General features: G+C 46.8%; 1 protein-coding gene and 1 long non-coding RNA gene across 6 annotated transcripts in view; one reads left to right on the top strand and one right to left on the bottom strand.

The window, feature by feature from the left end:
* Positions 1 to 27,147, top strand: part of LOC144178881 (uncharacterized) — a 559,382-nt gene that overhangs the window by 503,150 nt on the left and 29,085 nt on the right. For all 4 annotated transcript variants that reach the window (XR_013324081.1, XR_013324080.1, XR_013324079.1 and 1 more), the window contains exon 3: positions 6,377 to 6,471. This is a non-coding gene — a long non-coding RNA (uncharacterized LOC144178881). The remainder of the gene's footprint in view (positions 1 to 6,376; positions 6,472 to 27,147) is intronic.
* The window catches only part of Pb (homeobox proposcipedia), a 104,301-nt gene continuing 98,279 nt past the window's right edge, over positions 21,126 to 27,147 (bottom strand). For both annotated transcript variants that reach the window (XM_077707023.1, XM_077707024.1), the window contains one exon: positions 21,126 to 24,869. In XM_077707023.1, the coding sequence (XP_077563149.1) occupies positions 23,047 to 24,869 (1,823 nt within the window). In that variant the 3' untranslated portion in view covers positions 21,126 to 23,046. The remainder of the gene's footprint in view (positions 24,870 to 27,147) is intronic.

Genomic DNA, 27,147 nt, shown 5'->3' on the forward strand with positions numbered 1-27,147 from the left:
CTAACCTACGTCAGCAAAAAAAAAAAAATGTAAATTTCGTGTTTTGTGTTTTGGCTTTGTGTTTTCGTGCGAACGAATGGCAGTTGTGTGAAGTGGAAGGCCCGGTTTCCAAAAAAGCGTTTTTGCCACAACAAAGTTGGTGCTGGTTGATATTCGAAAATTGACGAATTCGGGTTATTATTTTTTCGAGGAGGTGGTTGATAGCATGATTTGCGAAGTGATTGGTGCACGGGAAGTGGCCTATGTGTTTACAAGTATTGGCTGTCTTCCACCGAGCATAGAGAAATATAAGCTGGTTTAGAACTCCTAGTCACAAATAGTAATGTAAAGTGCGCTGTTATGGCATTGCGGCTTGGCATTGCGGTGAAGCTGACCTTCAAGCTTACACATCAGTGTGTGGATCTTTTGAGACGCCAACATGAACTTTGTACGGAGCAAGAGTGTCAGGTAAAGCACGCTGGCCATAAAAACACCCAATGAATCGAAAGGGGGTGCAGTAGGGTAGATTAGAAGCATCTCAATTTACGTACGCCATCGTGTAAGTGATTGTTTTTGCATTGGTGAAGGTGACGTTTTATCAACATATCTTGCTATCACGTCTAATAGTAAAAATTTCAAAGACATTCCTTTGAAGGTCACTTCATTCCCTTTATCAATTTCTGGCTCCAAGAAAGAGTATACGGATGCTGGCAAAACTGCTGTATCACCCAATTGACCTGCGTGCAGCTAACAGAAACAACTCATTGATGGAAGCTAATGGAAATTGATGGATGTTAAACGCTTAAAACTGGAGCCTTCCTTATTATGCTGTTTATCCAGTTATGCGGCTTGCCTCAATGTGCATGGCTTTTTAGAACGAATACATCTACTGCTCTCCGGTGAGTTCAGCTTTTATAGACAGGTTTGAACCGCGCAGACATCGTCTCAAAAACTCCCCCCTGAACCATTTATCCCGTTACCAGAGGTTCCCTTACCCTATCTGGTCTCTCTCTCTCACCCACAGACTCGGGACTCGTTCATCTGTGTTCACTTTTACCTGCAGGCTATTCGTCGGCAGTTGCAGTTCGGGGCCTATAAGTGGAAATAGTCCCATCATTGTATATATATATATATATATATATATATATATCAAGACTTCTCTGTTTTCAAGCAGAGCCCTTCTACTACTGTTATAAACGACGGCCAGCGGAGCTCTATTGGTGGATAACTATATTGAGTTATGTACGGTGACTACCTACATCGATAGAATAAAGGCACACTCACGTAAATTCCTTACAATTAATTCTAAATTATTGCTTATATAATTTGTTTTGTGATAGTTCTGATAAAAACTCCCACCTCCCCTCGCGGGAACCCCTGTGTAGATGCGACGCATAGGGGGTTCACATTGCAGCGTTGGACAGCGGAGGAACGGCGCTGGAACGATGGAGCGGAGCGGCGCAGTCACCGCGTTTTATAGCGCGCATAACGGTGAGGGGACGCGCCGGCGCCAGTGCGTCTGCCGCGGCTATGACGCAACACAATCCACTTTAATACAACCCAATCCAAATCCAAGCCAAGCCAAGCCAATCCAATCCAATGCCCCTCGCGAGAGAGTGTTCGCTATCGGAGAGGAGAGGAGTGAGCGGCGGAGAGCGCAGCTCACGCGGCGAGGAGAATGGGGGAGGGGCGGACGCCGACAACAACGCCGACGCTGGATGCAGGGACAAGGCGAGTGAATGAGATGCAGTCGCATCTAAAACAAGATTTAATGCCGTTTTCTTTAACCATACTCCCTCCGTAAACAGCCATGTATTGTGAGCAGATGAGTCGGCATTATGACAGAGTCGTCCTAGCGGCAAATTTCAGTATATTGTTCAATCAGAGCATTCTTGGTCTCACTGATGGCGGTGTCGGGAGAAAAAACTCACTGCAGGAAAGCTAAATTTACGCAGTGGGAGGGCACATGATAATAATGATAATTGTGATGATGATGGCATTAACTAAAGGCTTACTTGGGTCCTCGCGTTATGAAGCCGACGTCTATCAGATTGCCCCATTCTGGCATGGTCGAAGCACACTCTACACCTTTACCGCATTCTCTCTTCAAAGTTCAAATCCCATCTGGCTAATGACGACGACGGTCTAACGATGACGATGGAAGGAAGCGGTGGAGGAGGGCGCTCAGCTTCATTGTGAGGGATTCGTTTGCTGTAGTCTGAGTTTGGACTTTGATTCGTAAGAGATTTGCACTTTGGTCGTTGGCGCTTGAACTCTGACTCCCAGGTGGGTTTCACCTTAATTGTTGACGCTATGACTTGCAGCGTCAACAATTGACGCTAAGAATTGCAGTGGTTTTGACTTTGGCACTTGTGGGGACCAAGCCCCTCAACTCGGGGCAAGGAGGCGCTAGCGAAGCTCTCCTTAGGGGGGCGAGGGTAATCCACGTGCGCCTCTCTCCCCTCCCTACGGGGCGACTCGAGGCGCGCGAGAAAGACCACTGAGGGAGAGACCGCCTTCGGGACGCGCATGCAGCACTTGGTACGTAAATCCCACTTTTGGCCGTTCTTGCATTGGCGGGGGCTCCCCGCAAGCGTGGGTCACGGCCCCCACCGTGTTGATTTGTGCATGCCTTGATTGTGTCAGTGCGTTACCTATGATGTCCAGTGAGTCTCCGGGCATATTACATGCTTTTGGTGGGTTGCCCGTGTCCGCGCTGTGACGGCTCGCACCGTCTAAGGTCAGAAGACGAGCGCCGATGCCGCTCGGTCGAGCCCAGAAGCTTGGAAGATATAGCCGCGGCTACAGTGAGCCCCCCTCCCCTAGCTCAACGAGCGTCGCATCCGGCAAACGCCGGCGAACCCGTCCAAAGACGGGCTTGGCACACGCTGGCGGGTGTATGCCCCAGGGGTTAGGTGCGTAGTGCAGTGTAGTGATTGCATCGTGGGTTGTCCGCGTAATAAACCCCTGTACTATAGAAGCTATCGCTTCCATTTGAAGTGACAGACGTATACGCGCTGCGAGAATCGTGGCTCTCTCTGGTGAACCCATGGTAGGCTGACTCTCTTGGCAGCTGGGTGCTTCGCGAGAGCAGTGAGAATAACGACGGTGCGTTATTCTTTAATGCAAGGATATGCCCACACACCTCGCCCTTTGATTTTGGCACGCAAGAAAGCTTTGCGTTTTAACCATCTTCGTCGTTAGACGGAGGGGATTTGAACTCTTTTTAGGGGCGAAGCCCCTTAGGGGCTGGGGCTGTTGGCGTCTCCTGTTGTCGTCGTCGTCGTCGTCGTCGTCGTAATCGTCGTTCGTCTCATGTAGTCACGGTACTAAAAAATACCGAGAAACTCGTTTACGCCTGGTGCTAGAACGTAACGCGTGCTAAAAAAAAAAAAAAAAAAAAACACCGGGACACTCGTTTACGCCTCGCGCCAGACAGCTTCGTGCTTCAAAGACAAGAGACTTTTACAGCAAAGCTATATACCTGTACCCCCCAATCGGTTTCATCTTTACTGGCGAAAACGCCAAGGCACCAAGAATACACTACATGCTTCGCCCCTCACCACGTTTCACGTTAGTGGAGATGGGGCGTGATTTTTTTCAAGATGCCTTTATTAGGTTGACAGCTACAGAGCATTTCACACTAGCTATGAAGCGAGCGCGTGCGGTACTTTGTCGACGTGATCTGACAGACGATCGAAATATTAGTCGGAACACAGCGCAACACAGCTTCGCTGTAATAAGATAAAAAGCGATAACCTAGCTCCCACAGCTCAGATGAAGCCGTGCAAGATCCGCACACAAAGTACGAACTATTCGCAGCGGACAGGCAGGAGTCGCATGCTTGTCAAAAGCTCAACCTAAGCACGCTGCAGGACAAAACGCAAACATGACTGAATTTCCGCGAGTAACTAAACGCGGTCTGAAGCGCCCGAAAAGTACCACACACGCAGACCTGTAGAAACTGTATAAAATTATAGTGTAGGAACTGTAAGTGTGGGGTAAAGTGCAAAACTGAAAGTGTACAAACTATAAAAATGCATCATTTAGAAACCGAGTGCAAGAAATGACAGGTCTGGTATATAACACACGTGCGTACAATTTGCGGAGAAAGCAGAACTTGTGACCTCACATGTAATAGCACCCTGTTCGCGGATCGAATACCGGTTACACGGTATATATAAAGATTCGGCGTCAGTGGTTGCTCAGGTAAGCGCCCGTTTTGAAGGTTTCTTTAGGGAGATGGGGTGTCCTTTTTTTGTGCTGTAAGAAAATTAAAAATAAAATGGCAAAGAATGAACGACATGGCGGAAGTTGTTTCTCTCCGTTTATTGATCTCCTGATACGCCGGCGTAAGGGCTTTAATGGTATACTAGCTTCCACAAAAGGGAAACAATGATAGACAGGTGAAAATAATTAGAGGGAAAAGAGGCAAGAAAACAAAAACGCAACATAGGGAGCACGGATATGAAAAAAAAAAATAGAAAGGATAAGCCCGCAGTGGGGTTTACTTATCGTATTCTTTGTGTGTGTGTACGCGCGCGTGCGTGCATGTGCTTGTGCGTGTACCTGTGCGTGTGCGTGTGTGCATGCGTTCACCGCATGACTGGAGGCGTTTACTTGGCTACGTAACCCAGCAGAGGCTTGTGCCCCCCGGTTTTCTTTCTTTTTTTTTTTCTGTAACCCTGGTTTCATATACCAGTGACCTTTCTCGCCGCAGTTTGGCTAAAGCGCCATCCTTCCCTCCTTTCAGAACGACTGCGGGCTTTAAGACGCGGACTCCATGGGAAGAAATTCGCGAGCGAATCAAATGACAAGTCCGTAGGAAGGCAAAATAATCTCAGCAGAAAACACTCACAAAGCACTGTTCTATACGGCCATATAAAAAGGCACAAAAAAAAAGAGCGAAATAATGATCGCGTGAGGAGTTGAAGAAAAATCATGGTTTGGCAACACGCAGCGCCCTTTATCGTCGCCATCCCCCTCTTCGAGCCCACACACACACACACACACACGCACCCAGTTTCTACTTCTTATTTTTTTCACTCTCTCGATTTCGAAGCAACTAATGCAGTAACACTGCTCTGTGTGCATACATCTATAAGGCCCGAAATCAAGAGGGGCCCCTGACAGCTTTGCTCGAAAGTAAAAGGGAAGAAAAAGGAAAGTAGTACAGAAAAAAACAGATAAATGAAGACTGCGGGGGGGGGCCCGCTGGTGTGACGGGGCCAAAGATGATGAAAAGGAGGAGAAACAAATGAAAGCAACACCCCCTCCGGCCCACACGCGCGTTCTTCTTCCTTCGTTTCGTTGGATTCTTTTCTTGCTTTTCTTTGTCGGTGTCACTTTTTTTTTTTCCGGGCTTGCGTGGCGGCTGCAATGAAAACGCGAACATATAGCTGAGGGGGAATTGAGAGTGCTATAAAAAGCATAATAAGAAGGTAGAAGAGAAAATCTGAGTGAAAGTACGAAGGGGTGAAAACTGAAGCGAAGGGGAGTTCTTGTTCTTTTTTTTTTATTCAGTTTCACCTTCTCCTTTCCTACAAAGCTCCTATCTACCAGGCAAAAACAAAAGAGGAAGAGGATTAAGCGAAAGAGAATAAATAAGAAGAAAGACAAGCGAGAAGAAGAAGAAGAAAAAAACGAGAGCCGATCCGATGAGCAAACCGAGAGGAGCAAGTGACGACTCACATAGCCGTGGAGAGAAAGTAAAACTGAAAGCGTGCCCTGGGGATAGGAGAAGGAAAAAAAAAATAACCCGGAGGAACACACCAAAAGAAGCTATTGCTACAGAAACCTAAAATGACCCCTAACCTTAAAAAAAAAACAATGAGCGAGGAGGTTTGGAGGCAGGGGCAGGGCATTGAGATTGTTTAGTGCTTGATGGTGCCTCAGGAGTAAAGGATTTTAATTTTTGCCGTGGAATTCCATGTCGCCACACTGTACAGACGATTCAAGAAGATTAAAGAAACGTTGCTTGTAGGAAATAAAAAGACGTACCTCGTACGGAGGTTTCTGTTCGTACGTGTTCTCAATTAAAAAAAAATGACCCCGTCATGGCTGTTCCATTTCTTTTTTCTCGGAGGTCCTAGTGTGAGGCTTGGCGTAATACTATTAGCATTAAAAGAACAATCCCCTCGGTGAAAGCTCGGCGCGACTAAGATAACCGGAGCTCTTTCGACCTTCCTTTTGGATTTTTGTATTTCGGGTCACGAGCCGGTGTGATTTTGTTTGTACGAGTTAGCTTTTGCTTGGCGCCACACTTTCCAATCCCGAACCGTCATTCTCCTCTGCTTGTACAGATAAAACTGATCTGGAGCTCTCTTCACCTTCGTGCAACTTTTAACAGCGGATTTCGGGAGTTTCATTGTTTTTTTTTTCTTCTTCTGCCTTTCAGCGGGTGACAAGTTCGATTCCTGGGAATCTCAGAGGTGGACTCGGCCGACGGACTGGGCGTAATTAGCGCGTGGTGGATCGATGTCGATTTTACAGGTGAGAGCGTGGTCAACTTCCTACAGTTTAACGGTGGTTGATGGAAATGCAAAAAAAAAAAAAAAAACACCAGAATTGTAAAATGGGTTTGAAACCAAAAAAAGCTTGGAAATACGGATGTGTGCCGCGACATTATATGAGCCATAGTACCTGAGGGCTGATAGTAGAATATTCAGATTGACACTGTTTGAGATTATTGAAGCTTGTCGGGTGCAGCAGTCTACACTAAAAATGACCGGTTTTAACGCAGCATGAGCTTTCGTTCAGACAACGGGTATTTAAAACTGTGTGTGTGTGTGTGTGTGTGTGTTGGGGGGGGGAGGGGGGGACGAGTGTCTGTTTCGCCGGGATATCGGGGAAATGTTGTAACAATTCCTTTCACTCACAGCTTTCAAATACACAGGTGTCTACCAAGTTTTATCCACATTGCCACAAAGTCAGAGATGACAAAATGTTGCCGTACTTGGTGGCGGTTTATTTGAGTGAACTTACGTTCCGCAATGAACTGACCAATAAACGAACCTCGATTAGACAGCCAAACAGAATAGCTTATTTTGCTCTGTCAAGAGGCGCCTAATCGAATGCCGCGAAGTTTTGTCTGTGTATGTTTGTGTTGTAGTGCAGTATATCCTACCATATTGAGAAAGCTGTCGACCGAGCCAGAACAATCTAGTCGAGTAACGAGCGTGTTGCCCTCTTTCCCTATCAAGCAAGATATCCAAGCGTGCACTGCTGAAACACCATCTGAACAACTTTAATCAGAGGCATAGATTGTCATAATAACTATACTAGAGGGGCAGCTGCACTTGGTAAGCCATGTCGTCGTGGAGAGTTATGGGAAGACCCCAGATCCTGGCTTGGGCTTGGCATGGCAATTGGATTCTTGAGCGGTTTTTTGGATTTGCTTTTTCACTATGCATTAACGCGTCTACGAGCTACGAGGTCACCGAAATTCTCCCTGTTCTGTGGTAGCCGTGAGCCATGGCAACTTTGTGTTCGCTGAAAGGCCAGGCAGTGCGTGATGGCACCTAACGGTGGTCATCCCGCAATCGAAGGAACACATGACTGACGCGGATAATATGCCGCCGCGAAAGTTGTATCTGACAAAAAAACACGAAACCAAACGTACTTCGAGGGAGACCAGATACGGCAGATAGGGGTGCCTGCGGCCGTCCATGTCTTGTCCTCACCCACAAATGTTTAACTCCACGTTTTCTTTTTTCTTCAAGTATGAACCAACTCGCTCAGCAACAAGTTCTGTTAAACTGTAGCTGACGGTCGTGCCCCTGTTCGCCACGAAGGCGACGTTGCCATAGGCCCGCTCAAAAACAATTCCAAGCTCTTCAAACAACTTATTATTTGAAATAATGGTAAAATTAATAAAATAACAGCCTCCATTAAGTTTCCCACAAAATATTAACATCGTTGTTAACTACCAGCTTGTTATTCATAATATCAGGCACGACTGCTCCGGCAAAAATACGCTTTACTTCTTTTCTTCACAGCTTTAAAACAGCCTGTTTGATTTTCCACTTATATAGTACCATAGCATTCTTTGCGTTTTTGTGACACTGTGTTTGAATATACGGCCACTAAAATGTTTCAATCCAAGCCAATGATAAAACCAAGGCGAGCGCGCGGTATAATGGCAGCCCATGACGACACAGACGGCCTTGATGTGAGCCGCATAGACGCTAGCGCCAGATTACTCTCTAGTGTACATAGTAAGAAACTCTATGATCAGAGGGTGTCTCCCGTAGGCTCTGCTCTTAGTAATGTCATGATCCGTGCGCCACCATGGTGTCGTGACAGACCATAAACAAAGCAGTAACACACTCTGCTTCGCGGCAGTATAATCGAAGGGACCCTCCAACAGTTCTTCCAATTTTTTTGCGAAATCTTTAATGCTCGCAGAACGTATTCAACCAACACATCCAGTACTTAGATAAAGGAGTCGCGAAGTAACTCAGCTAAAAATTACTGCTATATGCCAATCAGATAATTTAGAAACCTGCTCAAAAGATTTTTCTTTCTCTCTCCCGCTCTTGGCGTTCTTTCATTGCTCGAATTACGTCATTGCAGCGGTGCAGCGGCTATCTGCTGGCTTTCTTTCAGTTGCAGCAATCAACTCATTTGACAGCCACTTGAAAAGAAAACCACAAAAGCGGAGCGGAAACGGAATGCGGATCTGTTGCAACAAGCAAATCACGCAGTGCCGCTGCATGCTGGCGATAGCTACAGCTTTCCGAGTACTTCCAGACGGGAAGGAAAGTGTGGAAGCATTGCATCGAAAGTTTTGCAGAGTCCCTTTAAAATTCAACTTCACTATATCGTAGTTGTAGCGATATTCTCGCAACAGAAAACTGGCTTGGTAATAAGCGATAATTCGTTAAAAGCGAAGAAGGTTTGCTCTGGATTCAATGCGGGTTGGGCTGTGAAATACTTTGAATAAATCGAGTTTTCGAATAAAGCGGTTTTGTTACAAGTAGGGCTTACTGTATCACTTGTCGAGCCTCCATTCTCCTTTCGTCACTTAAAATAGATCTCTGGTAACTTGTCATAAATTAGACATTTAATTATTTGTTTAAAAAGACAACAACATGTGAAGTTGCCTGCTCGACAGCTTCGTTTAAACTGAACAACGCTCCGCCAAAAATGCGCCCAGAAATTGTTTCTTGGGACATCCGTATAATGCACCGTTATGGGCCTCCCTCTTCCTTTTTTCTTTTTTTTTCTTTCGAGCCAGCTCCTGCACGCATCCGCACTCTCAATTGCGATATCCTTGCGCATAAAATGCGATTGTAGTTTTTGCTTCTACGCATAAAAGAGCGTATTTTACAATGTCCAAACTATGTAAAGAAAACCCAGTATACTACAGATGCATGTTTTCGATTCTGGACAAATCACCGAACGTCGCCTTCCTCGCATGCATATATTTTTGGCGCAATATCAATAAGGGCCACTGCGGAAGCGATTAAGGTAGCACGCCTGCGATGGCGGCTGGGTTTGGACTTCGCATTTCTACCACCTTTTTTGTTGTCGTGTTGTCGTGCTACAAATGGAGCTGGATATGCATTTATCGGGGCGTGGAGGCCACGTATGAAACTTACTTCGAAGCTTCCATGCCGGAACGTTTTGTCGCGATTCACCCTCCGAAACGTCATTTAAGTGTTGCGAATACCGTTTGATGAATAGGGCCAGGATCTATTGAAATGTGATTTGTCTAAGCACCTTTTTGCATACGCGTCCGACCTACAATGGCCGCCGTTGTGCTCCGAGAAAAAGCGTCGTCGTGCTGCGACCGGCAATCCATGCGACGAAGCGGAACCTAATGTTCTCTGCAAACATAATGGTCCCAACCTTGCACGTGATTTTAGGCTATAGCCTTGGACTGTCCTTTAAGGAGTAACGGGGCCACCTAATGGCTCTCCAAACGCACGGGTCGAAACTGGGCAGACACGGTGCATTTCGACGTTCCGTTCTTTTCTGTTCCCGGCATTCATTGTGCGCCGATTCTTCTTTAACGGAAAAGTATAGCTTCAAGGATCCCGGGCGCAGAACGCCTGTACACACTCAAACGCTCAAGACCCGATGGCTCCAAAATATGTACGAATAACGGCGAATTACAAATAGCTGTGGCTATTATACACCATAGGCGCAGAACAGGTTTCTTCGTGCTTGTTTGGAGGTATATTGCAACGTTTATGTGGAAACACGTACGAGTGCGAGCTGCACGCCGAAGGCTGAGGAAATGCCTGTATCTTGGGAATAAAGATTATGCAGTGCCATTTGGCATGAGGTGAAAAAAAATTTTTTTGGAGGTTGTTCCTCCTGCAACAAAAATACTTTCTGAGCCAGCTGTCCGAGGTTATAGCCGATGGCTGACTTGATTCGAAAAGATAAATCCCGTGCCATCTCCACTAACGCGAAACCTGGGGAGGGTCGACGCATACATGCAGAGTATAAGTGTATTCTTGGCGCCTTGGCGTTTTTGCCAACGGAGATGAAACCATTGGGGGATAGAGGTATACAGATTTGCTGTAAAAGTCTTGTGTCATTGAAGCACGAAGCTCTCTAGCGCAAGGCGTGAAAGTGTGTACTGGTGTTTTTTTTTTAGTACACCTTACGTTCTAGCGCGAGGCGTAAACGAGTTTCCGGTGTTTTAGTACCGTGACTACATGAGACGACGATTACGACGTCTCAGCCCATTAGCCCCAGCCCCTAAGGGGCTTCGCCCCTAAAAGAAAACGGCTTTGCACTGTTTTAGCGGACACTTGTAACGGGCATAAGGACATACATGTGCTTCTGCAGTGAAGCGAAAAGCATGAGCCATTCCAGTCTGTTAAGATGGATGTCCAGAGAAGCTCTTTAGCACATGACATAGACTGGCAGAAAACGTAGGGGTAATGTATGAGGAACTTTTATTTCGTTTTTATTCCTGTTGGGTGTTAGCGGCGGTTATCCCTAAGAAAGACATTCATACATACACACACACACACCTTTATTTTAACTCAACGTATCTTGAAAATGATGCCTATTGATAAGGTACTCATTGCACTGCTTAATCTTTGTTCCTCAGAGGCAGGCGTTTTCTTAGCTTTCGGAGTGCAAATCCACGTTATCACACCTGTAAGCTTGAGGTCCTAGTCACGTTTTGATCTTGCAAATGTCGCTTATTATTAACTAACCTGCCCGAGATGCATACTCAAGTAATGAGGTGCACAAGCTTGAGGCCCGAATCCTGTTTTGAACGGTGTGCAACTTTGGTGGTGGCCGCTTGCTAATAGCACGCGTACACCGGGACGTTGGTTTTCCAACGCATCGCGCTCTAAAACACCTCGTGCTTAAAACACAAATGGAGGTTTTGGTTCGCAGATATGAAAAATAGATGAAACCCTATTCATATAAGCTTCGCCTAAAAAGAAATCTCTAGACACTTAAGCAAATTGTGAATTTGACGCCGCTGAGTGCTCCTGCGAGTTTTGTGGTACGAATAATGTTTCCAAGATTTTTTGCGGGGTATTCGCAGTATAATGGCCTGGACGGGCATCTTTCGCTCTGTGTAAAACTAGGCGTGTGCAAATATCAAATTGGGGAGTGCGAATTGAAATTAAAGAGTAAATATTGACTGCTAACCGAATCGAATATTTTTCAATACGAATATGTTTGTTTTTGTGTTTACAGCTTTTAAAAACTAACTTCAAGAAAGACAACTTGGACATTCAGGACAAACACATCTTATTGTTGATATACTAGTGTTTTCTAAAGAACTGGCCCAAAAACTAAAAGATTAGCCAAAAAACGGTGAAGGAGTGAATGCAGATTTGGCACTCAATGCCATAGAGAAATAAATGTGCTTCAACCATCATTGAATACAGGAAGTATATTTTACTGCCTGCAGCTTCTGCAGTTATTGAAAAAAGCTGATTTAACTAGTAATGTACTTCGAACATTGCCAATAATATCTCATGGTGTCTCACACACGCCATTGGATGGACAGAAGGCTTCCATTTAGATTATACATTTTACACAGGCAGCGCTTCAGTTCAGCTGAAACACACAAAAATTAGCAGACACTTTTAAAGATGATAGTCTTTCTTGGGCTACTTAAACCCAGAAATTTTGGTCTGTCTGTATGTCTGTATGTCTGTCCGTCTGTCTGTCTGTGACTCGATTCAGCCACCCGGCCAAAGTAAAACAATGCCTGCGCAATAGTCTTACATAGTCACAGCTAAATCTACCCGTCTAAGTCCGGTGTAATGTTCATACTTGTCAACATTGTTGAAGAAGAACAAGACATTACGCAAATATAAGACAACAAGTTAATACAGAAGTGATATTTGCAGTGTTCTTTTATACAAAATCCTACACGCTTGACTTTTGCGAAATTAAACACTTCATCAACTGCAGAATAAAATTCCCTCCGCCGTCGCCTGCTGTCGCCCGCGCACCTATAGCTTCTGGCACCATTTTAAGAAATCAACCGGCAACAGTTACGAAAGGTTCCACTAGATAGGTTCCACATTCTGCTCGCAACACACGTGGAGTAGAGAAACGTGGTTATATAAACGTTGAAGAAGGCCGCCTCGATTCACGTGCGTCTTCGCCGTACGGCAGCGTTGGCATCGAGACACCCGGTTTGGAGCAGTGGAACGCGGGAAATTTAAAATGATTTAAGCAAACCTGTGGCGTCTTTACCTTGGTAAGAGCGTGAAGCAAGAGGAACAACGAGAGAGGTGAGCGGGAATGCGAAGGGAGGCATTTACTTGGCAAAAGTCAATAAAGACTATCGTCTTTTGACGACATTTGCAACGAAAGTAGCAGATACGCGGCCAATTTTTTGTACAGCTTTTTTGCACAGCTCTAACGTCGTGTAAAAAAGCCAATTCAAAAAAGCAAGCCGTGAGGTGAAGCCTGAAAGTTTGCATGCGGTGCGGGGGAGCGAACTTTCACCACTCTATGGTTCGTAAATTCGAATATTCCAAATCTTCGAATACATTGAACGGGAAAACTGGGCTGCGAATCGAATCAAATGGCAAGAAGTTTTATGTTGTGTACTGTGCAAATACTCACTCTATTTCCCCTCTAGAAACAAAGTTCTTTTGATTTTTAGCATGTTCAACCCCCCATTGACCGGCGAACACGAGGGATATGCAGTGTGCGTCGCGTAAAGGAAGAGCTTGTTTGCATTTCGTTGTATAAATTTTCGTTGTTTAATATAATAAAAAAGCGGTTGTAAATTGTTCTTTTTAACATGGGAGCGATGGTACCAAACGGTAGCCGGCGAACAGGATAAGAATACGCAGTGCACGTTTCCTTGGTGTATAGACAATTGATGGATCCAAGATTTTTGCCATACGTGCCTACGATTTTTTCCACCGGACTAACACAAATCCTTAAAAATAGCTCAAGACAGGGAATGATCCGGTTATAAACTGCCAGTCTGTTTCCTGCATTTGGTATTTCTTAGGTAATACTTTTGTGTCTTGAAATTTTGTTACCTATTCCGGGCTTTGGAAATTAGAGAGCATTTTGTTGACGACTACGAACACTAATGTAGCCTTCTTTTTTTGTGCACTGTGGTTTTTGCTTAGCCTTACTCCATTATGCGACTTCCTGAAGCTAAAGATTTCATAATCAACACCTATACATGTTGATGTGCGCGTATTGTGTGGTATTGCGATCTGCTACCTCACCTATTTTCTTTTTTCTTTTGCTTTAATTATAACTGTGTTCAGCAGCAGGAATCAGCAGCGCGGATAATTTTTGGATCTATCACGTTTTTTCGTCGCTAGCTGTGGCTACCGAAATCAATGCAATGATAACTATTTTTTGATCAGCCATATCTACACCTTAGTTCAACAAACTCACCCGCCGCGGTGGCTCAGTGGCTAAGGCGTTGCGCTGCTGAGCACGAGGTCGCGGGTTCGATTCCCGGCCGCGGCGGCCGCTTTTCTGATGGAGGCGAAAAGCAAAAACGCCCGTGCGTTCGAGATTTCGGCGCACGTTAAAGATCCCCAGGTGGTCAAAATTAATCCGGAGCCCTCCACTACGGCGCGCCTTATCGCCTGCGTTGCGTCGGCGCGTTAAACCCTACAATCAATCAATCAATCAGTTCAACGAACTCACTCCTGAAAGCGATTCACGTAAAATAGGACAACAGCGTTCTATCACAGCGCTGGTCACATGTCCTGGTGTCTGTTTATCGCAATTTGTTTTGCCCAAGGGCAATGGGCTAGGCAGAACAGCAAGCACAGCTTTTGTGCACACACCTGAACAAGGAACGAGGTAAAAAAGCGTCGATTTCTTTTTAGTGCAAAGTGCACGCGGCGGACGTAGCACGAAGAGCTCAGCAGCCACCTCTTTCAAGGTTATTTCCGCACGTAGTAAGCACCTTTGTCACCGAGAATGTCATTGACATCAACTGGCCAATTTATTACAAAAATTTTCTCAATACACAAGCACGTCCTTTTTTTTCCGTGGGATAAGCATGTGTTGGTTCATAAGGGCAGAGGGAACTAGAATGAACTCGCTTCCTTTTTGCCCAGTATTTATGTCAGACGGGTCTTGCTTGAATCACATGCACTACTATTTCCATGTAAACAGCTCTAAAGTTTAAATAAAAGTGGTCATGAACCTGAACTGCAGCGGCGTAAGGCCCCTTGTTTACAGAGTTTACGTCTTCTTGACGGATACAGCCGTGTTTGACAGTTTGTGTGCGTCGCCGCATTACCCAGACGCGTCGAAAACGTGCTTGCTCTCGAGAAATTTCAGGCTCTGCTCCTCCTTTGTGCAATAAAAAATCCAGAGCTGTCAATACGGCGAAGTTCAGCTCACTTGATTACATTATTCGCCTTCACAAACGAATTTCTAGTAGGCGGCTGCCGCGCGCCTATCCCGCCCCCGGACACTAGTCAGTACTGGGATGGTCGGGATTCTCAACGTGACCCTGGGCGAAGCAGAGTTCTGTATATCGCGTATGTGCAGGAACTGTACAGCCAAGTGTCTCATTGCGCCATGCAGATGAATGTCCCAGTGTTCCTGTGTATTGGTGTTATGTACATTTGGTTGTATTTTTCTCTTCTTGATCCTTGCTGTTCGCCAAGTTAGGGGTCAGCAGCTTCAGCCAAGCAGTTTTTTCGGAGCTTTTACTGGAGCTTTTTTTTTTTTAGCTTTTGCAGCTTTTACTGCTGGTACCTGTCATCATGTACACAATGATGATGAAATAAACGTATTATATTATTGTTTAAAGCTATATCTACGAGCTTGTGGCTCTCAAATTAATCCCTCAGAACCGTTTAGGAAATGGGTTTTCCAGTTTCATTATACAGACCCATGCATGTTTCTAGTGGGCCCAGGACAAGATGTTTCAAAACATCTGAAAACACTGGCTGTACAATAGGGTGTATAAACTTCATGTTGGCCTGCTACCTGTCAAAACATGGATGCTTGCTAAGGGTTTGTTTGTGCCTTGGAATTATGTAAAAAAAAAAAACCAAAGTGTTGAACATGTATTTTTTTACTGTTGCGATGCGGTGTTCTTGTGGAATTTTCTCCAGAGAACTTTGAAAAAGGATCTACCACTGGATCCTCGTTGCATACGGTTTCTGGCTGTTCAAAACGATAATGGAGTGCTCTATGACCTCCTGGTGTTATTGGTCCTCCATAGAATATGTGAGTCTCTCGAATGGCGGCGCAATACTCGGACGTTGATGATTTTTGCGAAAGTTTCGCCACAGCATTGTAGAGATGTGGAGATGTCCCCCATATATTCCCGAGTGGCTGCCTGAAGCCGAGCAAGTGTTGTCTATGGCTCGTTTTTAGGTATGCTACGCTGGAATAAGGAAAGCCAGCGTTTTCTTTATACCATGTAGCACAGATTTGAGAGATTTTTGAAACCGGCAATAAAGGAAACAAAGTTTTGTAGTGTTTTCCTTTTTAATCCCATCACGGACAAAATAAAAGTTTCTTCTACTGCTACTACTACTCTAGCGGTTGTGCTTTTGCGTAGCAAACATCCAAACCCGGGTTCGAATCCCGTCGGCACTGTTTTTTTCCCTCATTTTTTGGTGGTTTGTCATACCTAAAGATTCATATTTTTATCACGCATACAATTTATTTGCGACATTTTTATGCACTGTAAATAGAATTTAGGGTTGTTTTATTACTGTTAGGTGAGTTTCAACTACTGTTTCTCTACGTTTTTGTGGTTTTGCGTCTTCTCGGTCGGTTTTGACTATTTGTGTTACATATTTTTAAACATCGTGGTTGTTTCCTGTAGCTCGGGACACATTTGTTTTCAATTTTGCTGATTTTGTTCGCTTTAGGTTGGTCTCGCCTCTCCATATAGGTCAGACAAGATGTGGATGACCTGGCCGCCGTGAGCATCTGCGCACGTTATTTTTTACAATTGCATTGTTTCATGTTTTTTAGGTCCGTTTTGGCTGTTATTTATTTCACATCGGGTGGTTTTGTTTGCTTTAGATGTAGGTTTATGCTGCGATATAACCCCTATAGCAAGCTCGGATGACGGCTGGATGGGCTACGCCCCCGGAACGCCGGCGCGGCCGATGAGGGCGCCGACTCGGCGGAGCAGCGCGCACTCTTTAGGTGTCGCACGCTCCCTATACCCCGCAGTGATGAATCCACACCACGAGCGTGTACTTGTCGCCACCTATACGCCGACCGTACGGCGAATAGACCCTAGCTGCTCTGCGTTTGTACTTGAAACGAGCATCGTTGAATGCAATAAGGGTCGCCCTCGGTAGACGGTGCAGCATACATTCCTTCGTTTTTCCTTCTGTCTCGTATATCCCCTTTTCCCCATTTTGTCTCAAACGCCGAATCCCTTCCGCCAAACAGCAGCTAAGCCCAACAAGCACTCAAAACAGTTGAGGAGTCATACGGCTGTAAAAGTTTCCTACGGATTTCGATTTGACAGTTGGTACATACTTTTCTCAGTAGGAGGAGGAACGTGGACCATGATAGTGCTCGTCGTTTCAAAAAAGTTGACGATTCTCCCATTAATCGTATACCGCGAGTTGCGCGTAGAGATGCTCCTCGTGGGGTACGCCAGCGGGTCACCCAGCGCCTCATTATACAAATTATTGTCTCATCCCACCGCTCATAATATAGCGAGAAAACCAGAATGATTAGACTCAGCATCATTCCGATCGTCTCAAAAGCCAGTGCCGCACTTGCAGTCGGACCCAATAACATTCTCTGAAAGAAGTCATAAATCTTCCAGCGTTAAACTGATGGACACTCCTATTCCGTTATCGACCCCATTATTAAAATGCATTCCCCACTTCCTCTTACGTTCATCTTAACGCAACCTTCTTTTTTTCCCGTGAACTTGAGGTGTCCACTAATTTCCAATCATATGAAACAACTCACCCCTCCCCTTTCTCTAAAGAGCTACCCCAACTAGCCTACATTTTAGGCGCCTTTGAACATTCCTGTACTTCGAGCCATTTATTCGCAAAAGTTTGTGTGCAACGCAGTTCAGCCGTAATGTTTCGAAGCTCATTGCCGATCAACAACGTCCTAATTGTATTCTCTGCCCCGCAGAATCTGCGCTCGGGAGAATATCCTCTTGCTGTTCTTACTAGCCCACGATAGGACGAGATAATGTAGACGTCAATAGAAGTAACATGCAAATAAAAAGTGCTCTTTAAATGAATGTTATTCACTTACCTCTGCTGATCTAAATAAAAACATCGCGGGTGAGACATGTTCATGTTTAAGAGAGCAAACACGTCAGAGTGTACGCATGGCATGTTTGTTAGACCGATTCCTGGAATGAAACAACCCGGCTGAAGCTGGTATTTAAAAGTGTGCCACTAGCCTCTCTCGAACTTTGGCGCTTGGCCCTTGGAGCTTTAAGTTCCTTAATTCTCACGAGCAGATAGCATACATTGGCATTTTTCACCGCTGTGAGCCATGCTGTTTATGTCGTGTGTGTGTCGTCCACTCGTTTCTTTCGAAAACGTCGGGAGATTTTAGAAATTCATCTTTCGGGCTTTACGCGCGATTGCTATACGCACAGAGTACAGGGCGCGCTTGAAGGAAGGCTTCGGATTAATTTCGACCAACTTGATCTCCTTGGACCGCCCATGTGTAGAGACGTGCCTGACAGACGTGTTGTGTCGTGTCGACGTATTCAGGCTACGGGCCTTCGTCTCCGCCTGCTCTTTTCCTCTGCTGGTAGAAAAAGAAGATGGAATTTACTTCCTAACGGAGTGAATTGCGAATCAAATGTCTTGTAAACTTCTGTCGTTTCTTTTTGATGAGAGTGGAGAGGAATAATAAATTAGTTCCCAGAGAGAGAGAGAGAGAGAGAGAGAGAGAGAGAGAGAGAGAGAGAGAGAGAGAGAGATCTTTATTACAGAGGAAACTGTAGGGAGATTTGCCAACATGCACTTGCCGACATGCTCCTTTGGGTAGAGGAGGAGGGAAAAAAAAGACAGCCGGTTAGCAAAAAGAAGAGTGGCAGCAAAATGAGAAAGAAATGCAAGTTAGAGTTGTGTTTATGGGCACTGAATATAACGCAAACTATCCGCACTTAAGGGGTACCTATAACGTCGTATAGCGACGCCAATGTCCTACAAGCAGTCAAATAATGCGACTAGGGCTTCCGCTGGAAGGTTGGAAAGTGCCAATCATAGAGTTTTACACTAATATATTAGTATGAAAATCTACGCTGCCAAGGTCCGAGTATCGGGTATAATGTAATTGGTTTAAAGTTGAGACATTCAATCGCCTGCTCTAGACGGAACCTTGCGTCGGTGTAAGCGGAGCACAGTGCATGCTCAACGGTTTCTGGTTGGCCACAATCACAATTAGAAACCTGCTGTATATTGACTGGGCAACTGTGCTCTGCCCAAATATGTCCAATGGGCGAATCGAAAAATTCGCAACCGGTACTTGACGATCACGTATCTTGGGAGATGTCCGATGACAAAATGGCATGGCCAGCGGAGAACTCATTGGCGGTTTGAGTTCCTGCATGTACAAATATTACTGACCCATACCTTTCTTTGTTATATCATCTGGTATATCATTTTATACTGATTTTTTTTTACTCATGGGGATTTAGAAACACCTAAGCCAAATCGTCATCGTAGTTTCCTCAGTCATTCAAAACAAATGGAGAGAGGAAAAGAGGGAAGTAGGGTTGAGAAATAAGCAGCTACTGTTGCCCCACAACGTTTTTAAAACCTCTACTTGACCTACGAACGTTAATAACGCTGGGGCTGTGTGTGGGTAATATAAAGCTTTCTGAATTACGTCGATTCCGCTCAGATATGAGAAATGTACTTCCAGATAGTTACACTCAACAGGGTTTGGCCGGGGTACCTATATCAAACAGGCTAATTCTGTTCTGTAGATTTACGGGCAAGAAAACACGATGCAAATGCCGTAGTGTTCTTTTTTTTATTGAAACACTCAATGAAGCACAGTCTTGCTGCTTTTTGATATAGCAAGGTACTCTTACCTTCTCCAAGGACGGAGACAGCGACTTTGCAATCTTACCTGACGAAAAATAAATACGTAAACGAAATAACTGCATCAGGAGATTCGAAGCCTGGATCTTCTTTCGCCTTCCCTCGTGGGTGGAGTGCACCCTGTATCTATGTTCGAAGTAAAGGTTTGGATTAATTTGACTTTAGTTCACGTGTTTCGACCTTAGTTCAAATAAAAAAAATGGCGAATTTGTTGAAAGGTCCAAAACCGAGAGAGGGTTTCTTACTTAGCCGTATTTTAATTTGCGTTTCTTTGAAGAGCAACTTTTCGTGCTTATTTTGGTTACTTTGTCTGTTCTCTAAATGTTTGCGGGACTTGGAGGAGGAATAAGTAAATGCTTGTAATATTAAATCGCTTATTTCATATATCGCTGTATTACTCAGGTGAGTTTCAGAGTATAATCGTAGCCGTCCAAGTAAGAGTACTCGTGATTATAACCTTTTATTCAAACACATTGACGGCTCCGCTCACATTCGGATTAATTAGGTTGAATTTCTTATTCAGCCTGCGTGGCTGGTTTCCCACTTAATCCACAAGCATGGTTAAGTAACTGATAACCTGTAAAACTAGTTTCCTGCGCATGTTTTATATCAATATAGCGACGTTGTGTTTAAGCGGTAAAAGGCTGAGAATTGCTTTTTTGAGTGGTTACGACATGCCAAGCAACAAGTCCTGCAGCTGTACTCGCGGGGCGAAAAATTCAAATTTTTCAAATTTTGTGCGGATAATTTGCGCCGGTGCTAAACCTTAGGCTTTTGAGACGCGCCATAGTACAGGACTACGGATTAATTTCGACCAGCCGCGGGTACTCACTGTCCGCTGAAGATTCAACACACGGCTGTTTTCGTTCCTCTCCTCGACAAGAAGAACGGCCGCCGCGGCCGGGATCAAACCCGCGTCCTTGGGAACAGCGGCGCAATCGTGACGAGAGAAGTATTTTCAAATTTAAGGATTCTTTATTAAGCGTCTAATTTTCTGGCACAAAGCGGTTGTGTTCCCTTTCTTTCACTGCTGCAGCCAGTACAGATGCAATTGGTCCTCGCACGCCACTCAGCCCATTAGTAAACCAAAATATGCTGAAACTATGTGAAATCAAAGGAAAAACGCAGAGAAATCTTTACATCTTTGAAAGAAGCCAATGTAAATAAAAATGACGAATACCGCGCAGGTGGGAAACGACGTGAAGCGAAGCTTCAGTTCTATACCGTTTCGAATTCGCCTCTCACAAAGTTTTTTTCGCGGAGAAATAACTAACGGGACGCGCTGCTCTCGCAAGGCCCCAAGATGCTTCCGTCGGTGCCACGAATTGGTTCTCTCGGCGGCCGAAGCGTGGTTGGTGGCGCTTCCACGGGCGCCAGGGAACCATACGAGGCGTTTGCTTGACCTTGGCTAAGCCTGAAGGTCAGAGCGACGCTACCGGGCGTTTCGTAGCTGTGTACCTGGAGTAATAAGCTTCGCTGGAAACCAAACGCTGCCCATCGCTATCGTGGGCTCTAAAAAAACCCGATGTTGAGACATTAATGTAAAATTAGTAACCGAGAATGGCGAATATACGACATTACTGGCCATTCCAGGAACAAGGACGCCTTCTTATCATAAGTTTTGAATGGAGACCGACACCGTTGATGTTCGTGGGACAGGAAGGTTTTAATTGTGATCCAGTCAGCATTCACTTGTCGTACACACTCTCTTCACACCAACTTGATTCATGAAGGTGACATTTACACCTGCGGGAACATTTGGGAACGTTTAATTAACGTGTACAATATTTTAGGTCCGTGTAAGAGCCGAATTAGGCCCAAACTAAAAAAAAAAACAGCCTTCAGTTCACTCGGCAGATAACTCCGTCACTTATTTTTCCCATTTATCATTCAGGCGGCACTCACACGGAGTGATGGTATACGTTTTCTGCCCTTGCTTAGGATTTGTGCAGCAAAACTAATTCGTCGAGAGACTGGAAAACACAGATTAGTACGGTGGTGCCACTTCTTATAACAATATGTACAGACTAACTCTCTTCAACACATGGTGTGGACACGATAGACAACAGTGTTTTATACAATACATGCTATACATAAGAACAAAGTGCAATATCCTTGCGATGCTGGAAGAAATTGTGACCGGCCAAAGAAAATTCTCAAAGACTACTGGGTACAGGAGAAAGGAGGGTAAGGGTGTCAGGACACAATCTTCTTCGTTATGGTTGTCAACTTAAAGAGGCCATGAAGACAAAATACAGCCTTGTTCACTGTTAAAGAACTAGCCTTTGGTAACTAGCTCAGCTACATCCCAGCCACGAAAGATGTTTTTTTGGCCAAAAAAGAAAACGCGGGAAATATTGCAAATTTTTCAAATTTGGCGCTACAGTGACGTAATATGGATAGGAGTGACGAAATATGGACAGCACTGAAATCATGCTTCTCAGTGTGTGAACCGCACGTTAGAATTCAAGCGTTACGATCAACCGACTCTAAAGGACCTACTAAATCACTTAGCCATGTTTCTTGGCCGTGGCTTAGGTCAGCGGCTGCAAATCGCACAAACAAGATTCGGTGGCGTCATAGAAAATGGCTGGGGAGTCACCACTGCTTCGTCTGTGTTCTTTGATAACTCGATTGCTTGTTTGAAGTTTGCGATAACATGGCTATCATTTTTTTCACTGGAGAGCAGTCTTTTAATAAACCAAAACGAAACTTGTGTTTGGTCTTCATGGCCCCTTTATTCAGACACGCATTTTCTTTTCACGGGGAATTGAGGAAGGTAGGGAGCAGAGAAAGTTGAGTAAGTTGCGACCCCACCGAGCTGCACTGGGGTAGCTCAGCTGAAGCCAAACGCTGCCGAGAACAAATCTGTGCCTAAGGTCAGCTTCGTGTTTCGTGAAGATTGCACAGTGCCTCTTAAGTTATATTTACACGTGTACACAAACAAAGACGTTTAAAATCACAGAAGACTCATGCGTGTGATGAACAGGGCTCCGTGTGTGGTGTTCTCTGCTCGCTTGGCAATGTTTCAGACCAGCCGCGTAATTATTGCACTCTTTGCAGGGCAAAAAGAATAATAATGCTCCGAAAAGGGTTAGCATGGCTGCGTTTTGTGTACGGTTATTAGCTGAACGTTCCCCACTCAGAGACGTGAAGACGCATACACTGTTCTCTTCCAGCGCATACGTACAGGTCTAGATACAACATGTGCTGGGTGATGTCCTTCGCCTTCGTTGCCCACACGCCACGGGACACCGCGCCGAAGCCTGCCCCTCCTGTAAAGCGAAGACAGCAGAAGAAGCTTTTGACAGGGCGAGACCGACTGCCCACAGCTGGCGACCTGCAACGCGCTTCTTTGTCTGACTCCAGCATCATCAAAGACAGGAGTTCGCCATGCTGGAGCCGCGCACCTCTCGCATGCAACGGTCGCGCCGCCATTCGCGTCTCGGCCCCCTCGTTGCCCGATATCCCGCACACCGTTCGTTCGTCACGCGGCCAAGCGATGTGGCTGACACACACGCACGCACGCACACACGCCCGGATGTTCGGCTCACTCGGCGTCTTGCAGTCAGCTCAGTTGGTAGTACTCTGGCGCCGCGTACTCGTTGGCAATGTTCGTGAGGAAGCTGAACTCGTTGGAACCGCACGAGCCGGGACCGGAGTAGCCGTTGGAATCGCCGTAGTAGAAGCTGTTCAAGTTGAGGTCGGTGTCGGAAGAGCTCTGGCCGTTGTAGTGCTCCGGCGAGGGGTTGTAGCTGGCCGCCGCGTTAGACGCCGTGCCATTCTGCATCTCGTAGTAACTGTTCGGCGCTTGCTGGTACGGCTGTTGCTGCTGCTGCTGAGGCGGTGGCTTCCCCGAAGGTGCATATTCGGGCGTTCGGTTGGTGACAGGATTCGCGGAAGCGCCGTTGCAGCCGATGTCGTAGTAAATGCCGGTGTCGCCACTCGGTGAGGCGACCATATTACTCGTCTCCTCGGCCGGGTAGCAGTCTGGCGGGCGATAAGCGTATGAGTAGCCATTACTATCGCTGGCGCCGTTGTACTGGCCTTCGTCCATACTCTCCGCCTCGGAGCTGTAGGGTGCGGCAGCGTAGCCACGTCCGTACTCCTGACCCGTACTCCTGTATTCGCCGACGTAGGCCTGGGAAGGCGCGGTGGGTTGGCTCATGCCCTCCATGCCGTACATGTACGGCCTCTGCTCCGGCGACGGCTGTTGGTGGGTCGGCGGCTGTTGACTTGTCGGCTGTGTTGGTGTCCCCTGGTGCTGGGTAGGGCACTGCTGATGATGCTGCTGCTGGTGCTGCTGCTGGTGCTGCCGTTGGTGTTGCTGCTGGTGATGTTGCTGCTGTTGCTGCTGGCTCTGCTGCTGCTGCTGGCTTTGCGAGTGGTGCATCTGCTGATGTGCGTCCATAGATGCGCCGATCATGTTCACGTGCGTCGCGACCCCCGCGGCCGCCGCGGGTGCGTACCCGCAGGTCTGCGCCGCAGTTCCTCCCTGCTGGTGGTGGTAGTACATAGGCTTGTAGCCGTGCGGCAGCACTGCCACGTAGCCGTTGCTGGCCGGCTGTGGTCCGACCACGGCGGTGCTGGCGGCGGGTGGCGAGCGGTACGCCGCGGCGCAGTATGCGCCCTGCTGGTGGTGCTGGGGCGCCGAGGCGCTGTATGGCTGCGCGGCGCCGGCCGCCGGTCCAGCGCGCTCCTGGCCGTAGTGGTTCCCGTACAGCTGCGGCGGCAGCTGGCACTTGGGAGAAGAAGCCACACGCGCGCTGGGACAAGGATAAGTGGCGGCCGAAGGGCTAGCCGCGTCCAGGGCGCACAGGGCCGCCGCAGCCTTGGCGGCGCGGCCGGGGCTGGCGGCGCGTCCCAGCGGGCTGGGCCGCTCGCCGAAGCCCTCCTTGACGGCTCCGGGCGTGGGCGTCTTGTCCGAGCTGGCCGGCGATGCCAGCCCCAGCGCCGGGTGGAGGTGGCCCTTGGAGTCCGAGTCCGGCTCGGATCCCGACGGCGAAGAGGCCCTGGCGGGCGGGCAGCAGCCGCCGTCCCGGCCGCCGTCGTCGATCGCGGCGCCCTGCACCGACGAGGGACTGGAGCCCGGAGCGGCCTGGAGCAGCCGCTCGGCGGCGGCGGCTGAGTCCGGTGCCTCTCCCTCAGAGGCCCCGTCGCAGTTGCCCTTCTCGTCCTGCTTGCTCATCATCGTCTGCCGCTTGTGCTTCATCCTCCGGTTCTGGAACCACACCTTGACCTGACGCTCGGTGAGGTCGAGCGACGCGGCGATCTCGATCCGCCGAGGCCGACACAGATACTTGTTGAAGTGGAACTCCTTTTCCAGCTCCAGAAGTTGCGTGTTGGTGTAGGCGGTCCGCAGACGTCGCGGCATTCCGTTTTCTCCGTTCTCTGCGCACGAAAACAAAGAAAGAAAAATGGGTTAACTCGCACATCTCGTGGCACGTATACAGCATCGACAGTGGCCAAACTGAGTTGAACACGAACGTTAATTCGTTATCCAGTTAAACCTTATTCAAACACAAAATATCAAGCCCGAGATTTCCGCAGGGCATGAGGAGTATCCAACTAACACTTTGATTAGTAGCTCTATCGCTGACTATTTCTCTGTGGGCTAAATATTTGGCCTTACTCATAAGCGTATTTTGGATCACGTTTTCATCCATAGCCAGCCAGTTACATTGTTGCTTGTTCTATCCTACCAATACGAGTAAGCTGTGAATCGTAAGGCTCTGGAGAGAAGTTGAGTGGCTGTAGACATTATCACTAATGCTGAAGCAAACCGTGTTTAAACTAAACACCTTCATTTTCATTCCTCCTTTGTTTATTTTCTTTTTCAATTTCCTTTTTTTTTTTTTTTCATCCGACCAGTGCAGTGTTTCACGCATACAGAAGCCCAGTCTTTCGGGCACTGGAGATTAATATCCCCATCAACAAACCAACACTTTCAAACCGAGCAACAGCTGCGGGCAAAACGCTGCGTAGAGCCGTTCCAACACGACCCGCTCCTTCCGCCCCACTTTGCTGCTGCTGGTTTAGTAAGCGTGTCTTTAAAAATCGCTACCGGAAAAATTAACGCGTGATCGAATCGGACATGCCTAAAGCCGCTGCAGCAGCCCAGAAGGGCGTAACCACCGCAGCGACAAAGCAAAAATGAAGCAAGCCTCGCACCGCTTTAAGCCCGAAGTAAATACCGCAGCGGCACCGCCGGGAAGCGATTTCACCGCCAGCTGGTGTCGTTCGGCGTCCCTATTCGCGGCCTACAGTAAGCGGTGTTGCCAGCGCAGCCGACAGAAGGTATAAATATGAAAAGTTGTTACAGCAGAAAAAAAATCTTGTAAACTAAACCGTAAGGCACACCTGCACACACGCGAAGCTCATTCCCCAGAGGCCAACAAGAAAAAAAGCAGGCTCGCGATCTGTTACAAAAAAACGAGGAATGTTAACAGAGGTATCGAAAAGGGAGTTCGTCTTTCTTCGCCTCTTTTTATACGTGCAATAGATAGATACATATTCCGGGGACGAGAGGAAAGTGAGTGAAATGAGAAGACGAGAAAAATTAGGATGAAGAAATAACAAAACGAAGAAGCGAGAGTAAAACGTTGGACGCAAATTATGCAGAGAGCGCTTTTCGGCGCAAATTCTCGATGCGCGCAGAAATACTCTCCCCGGTTGTGTAGCTTTTCGCTCGCTCTTCAGACACACCCTCAAAAAGAATGAAGCGGACGAGAGCCGCTCTCTGCCGGTAGTGAAAGAAACCGAGGCTAAAAGTGCGGGATCGCGAGGGAAACAAGCGCAAAATAATCGCGAATAAACTGCGCTAACCAAAAGACGAGATAGAGAGAGAGAGGTAGAGGGAGAAAATTGAGGAAGAGGGAAAAACCTGGCGAGCCCTGTACACCCAGTAGGGCTTCCAGGGCTGTTTTTGTTTCACAGGAGGCAGCAGCGGCGGCGCTGGGGCCCTATTTGCATTCACAGGACGTTGAGTTTCCTAACGACGTAACGATCCTCCCGAGACGACAAGCTTAAAAAGGAATGAAAAAAAAAAAAAAAGCCTGGGGAAGAGAGAAAAAGAAGGCACTAAAAGGTAAATGAAAGTGGTAACACGTCGATGCCACGCTGCTATATCTCTGGCCCCGCGTGCGTCTGTCCGTCGCGACTCCATGGAGCGCAGATCAGCGTATCTGACTTATTTCAAATGTGCGCGCGAAACTAAAGCGCTGTGTGCTCGTTTCCTGGCGGAAGAAGGGGGAGGAGGAGGGGGGGGTGAGAGTTTAAAAAAGAGAGAGAAAAAGCACAGAACAGAAATACCCGACGAACTTTGAACGCCGGAAAGCGGAGGGAAAAAAAAAAAAGATTCAAGGAAAGTCTAGAAATCCACCGGCCGGTTTTCGGTGAAGAACTCTAGAGACACATACGCGTGAACAAACGCACTCACTAAACTTACTCTCTATCTAAAATTACTGCATGAGTCGTGGCGAAACAACCATGACACTTTTCTTTCACTTATTCTCACTTTATTTGGACTGAGTTTTCTTTTTCCTTTTTCTCTTCAGCGCAAAAGAGGCTCCTTTTTTCTCCCCTCCGTCGTTCCTGCATTTCGTCTTCGTCCTCGGAGGATTATTTGACTTTTCTCCTAAGCCGATTGCTGAAGTCAGCACCGCGCGCT

The sequence above is a fragment of the Haemaphysalis longicornis genome, unplaced genomic scaffold (genome assembly GCF_048455015.1).
Source record: "Haemaphysalis longicornis isolate Haplotype H1 unplaced genomic scaffold, Haemaphysalis longicornis Haplotype H1 scaffold_4, whole genome shotgun sequence".
Taxonomy (NCBI): Eukaryota; Metazoa; Arthropoda; class Arachnida; order Ixodida; family Ixodidae; genus Haemaphysalis; species Haemaphysalis longicornis.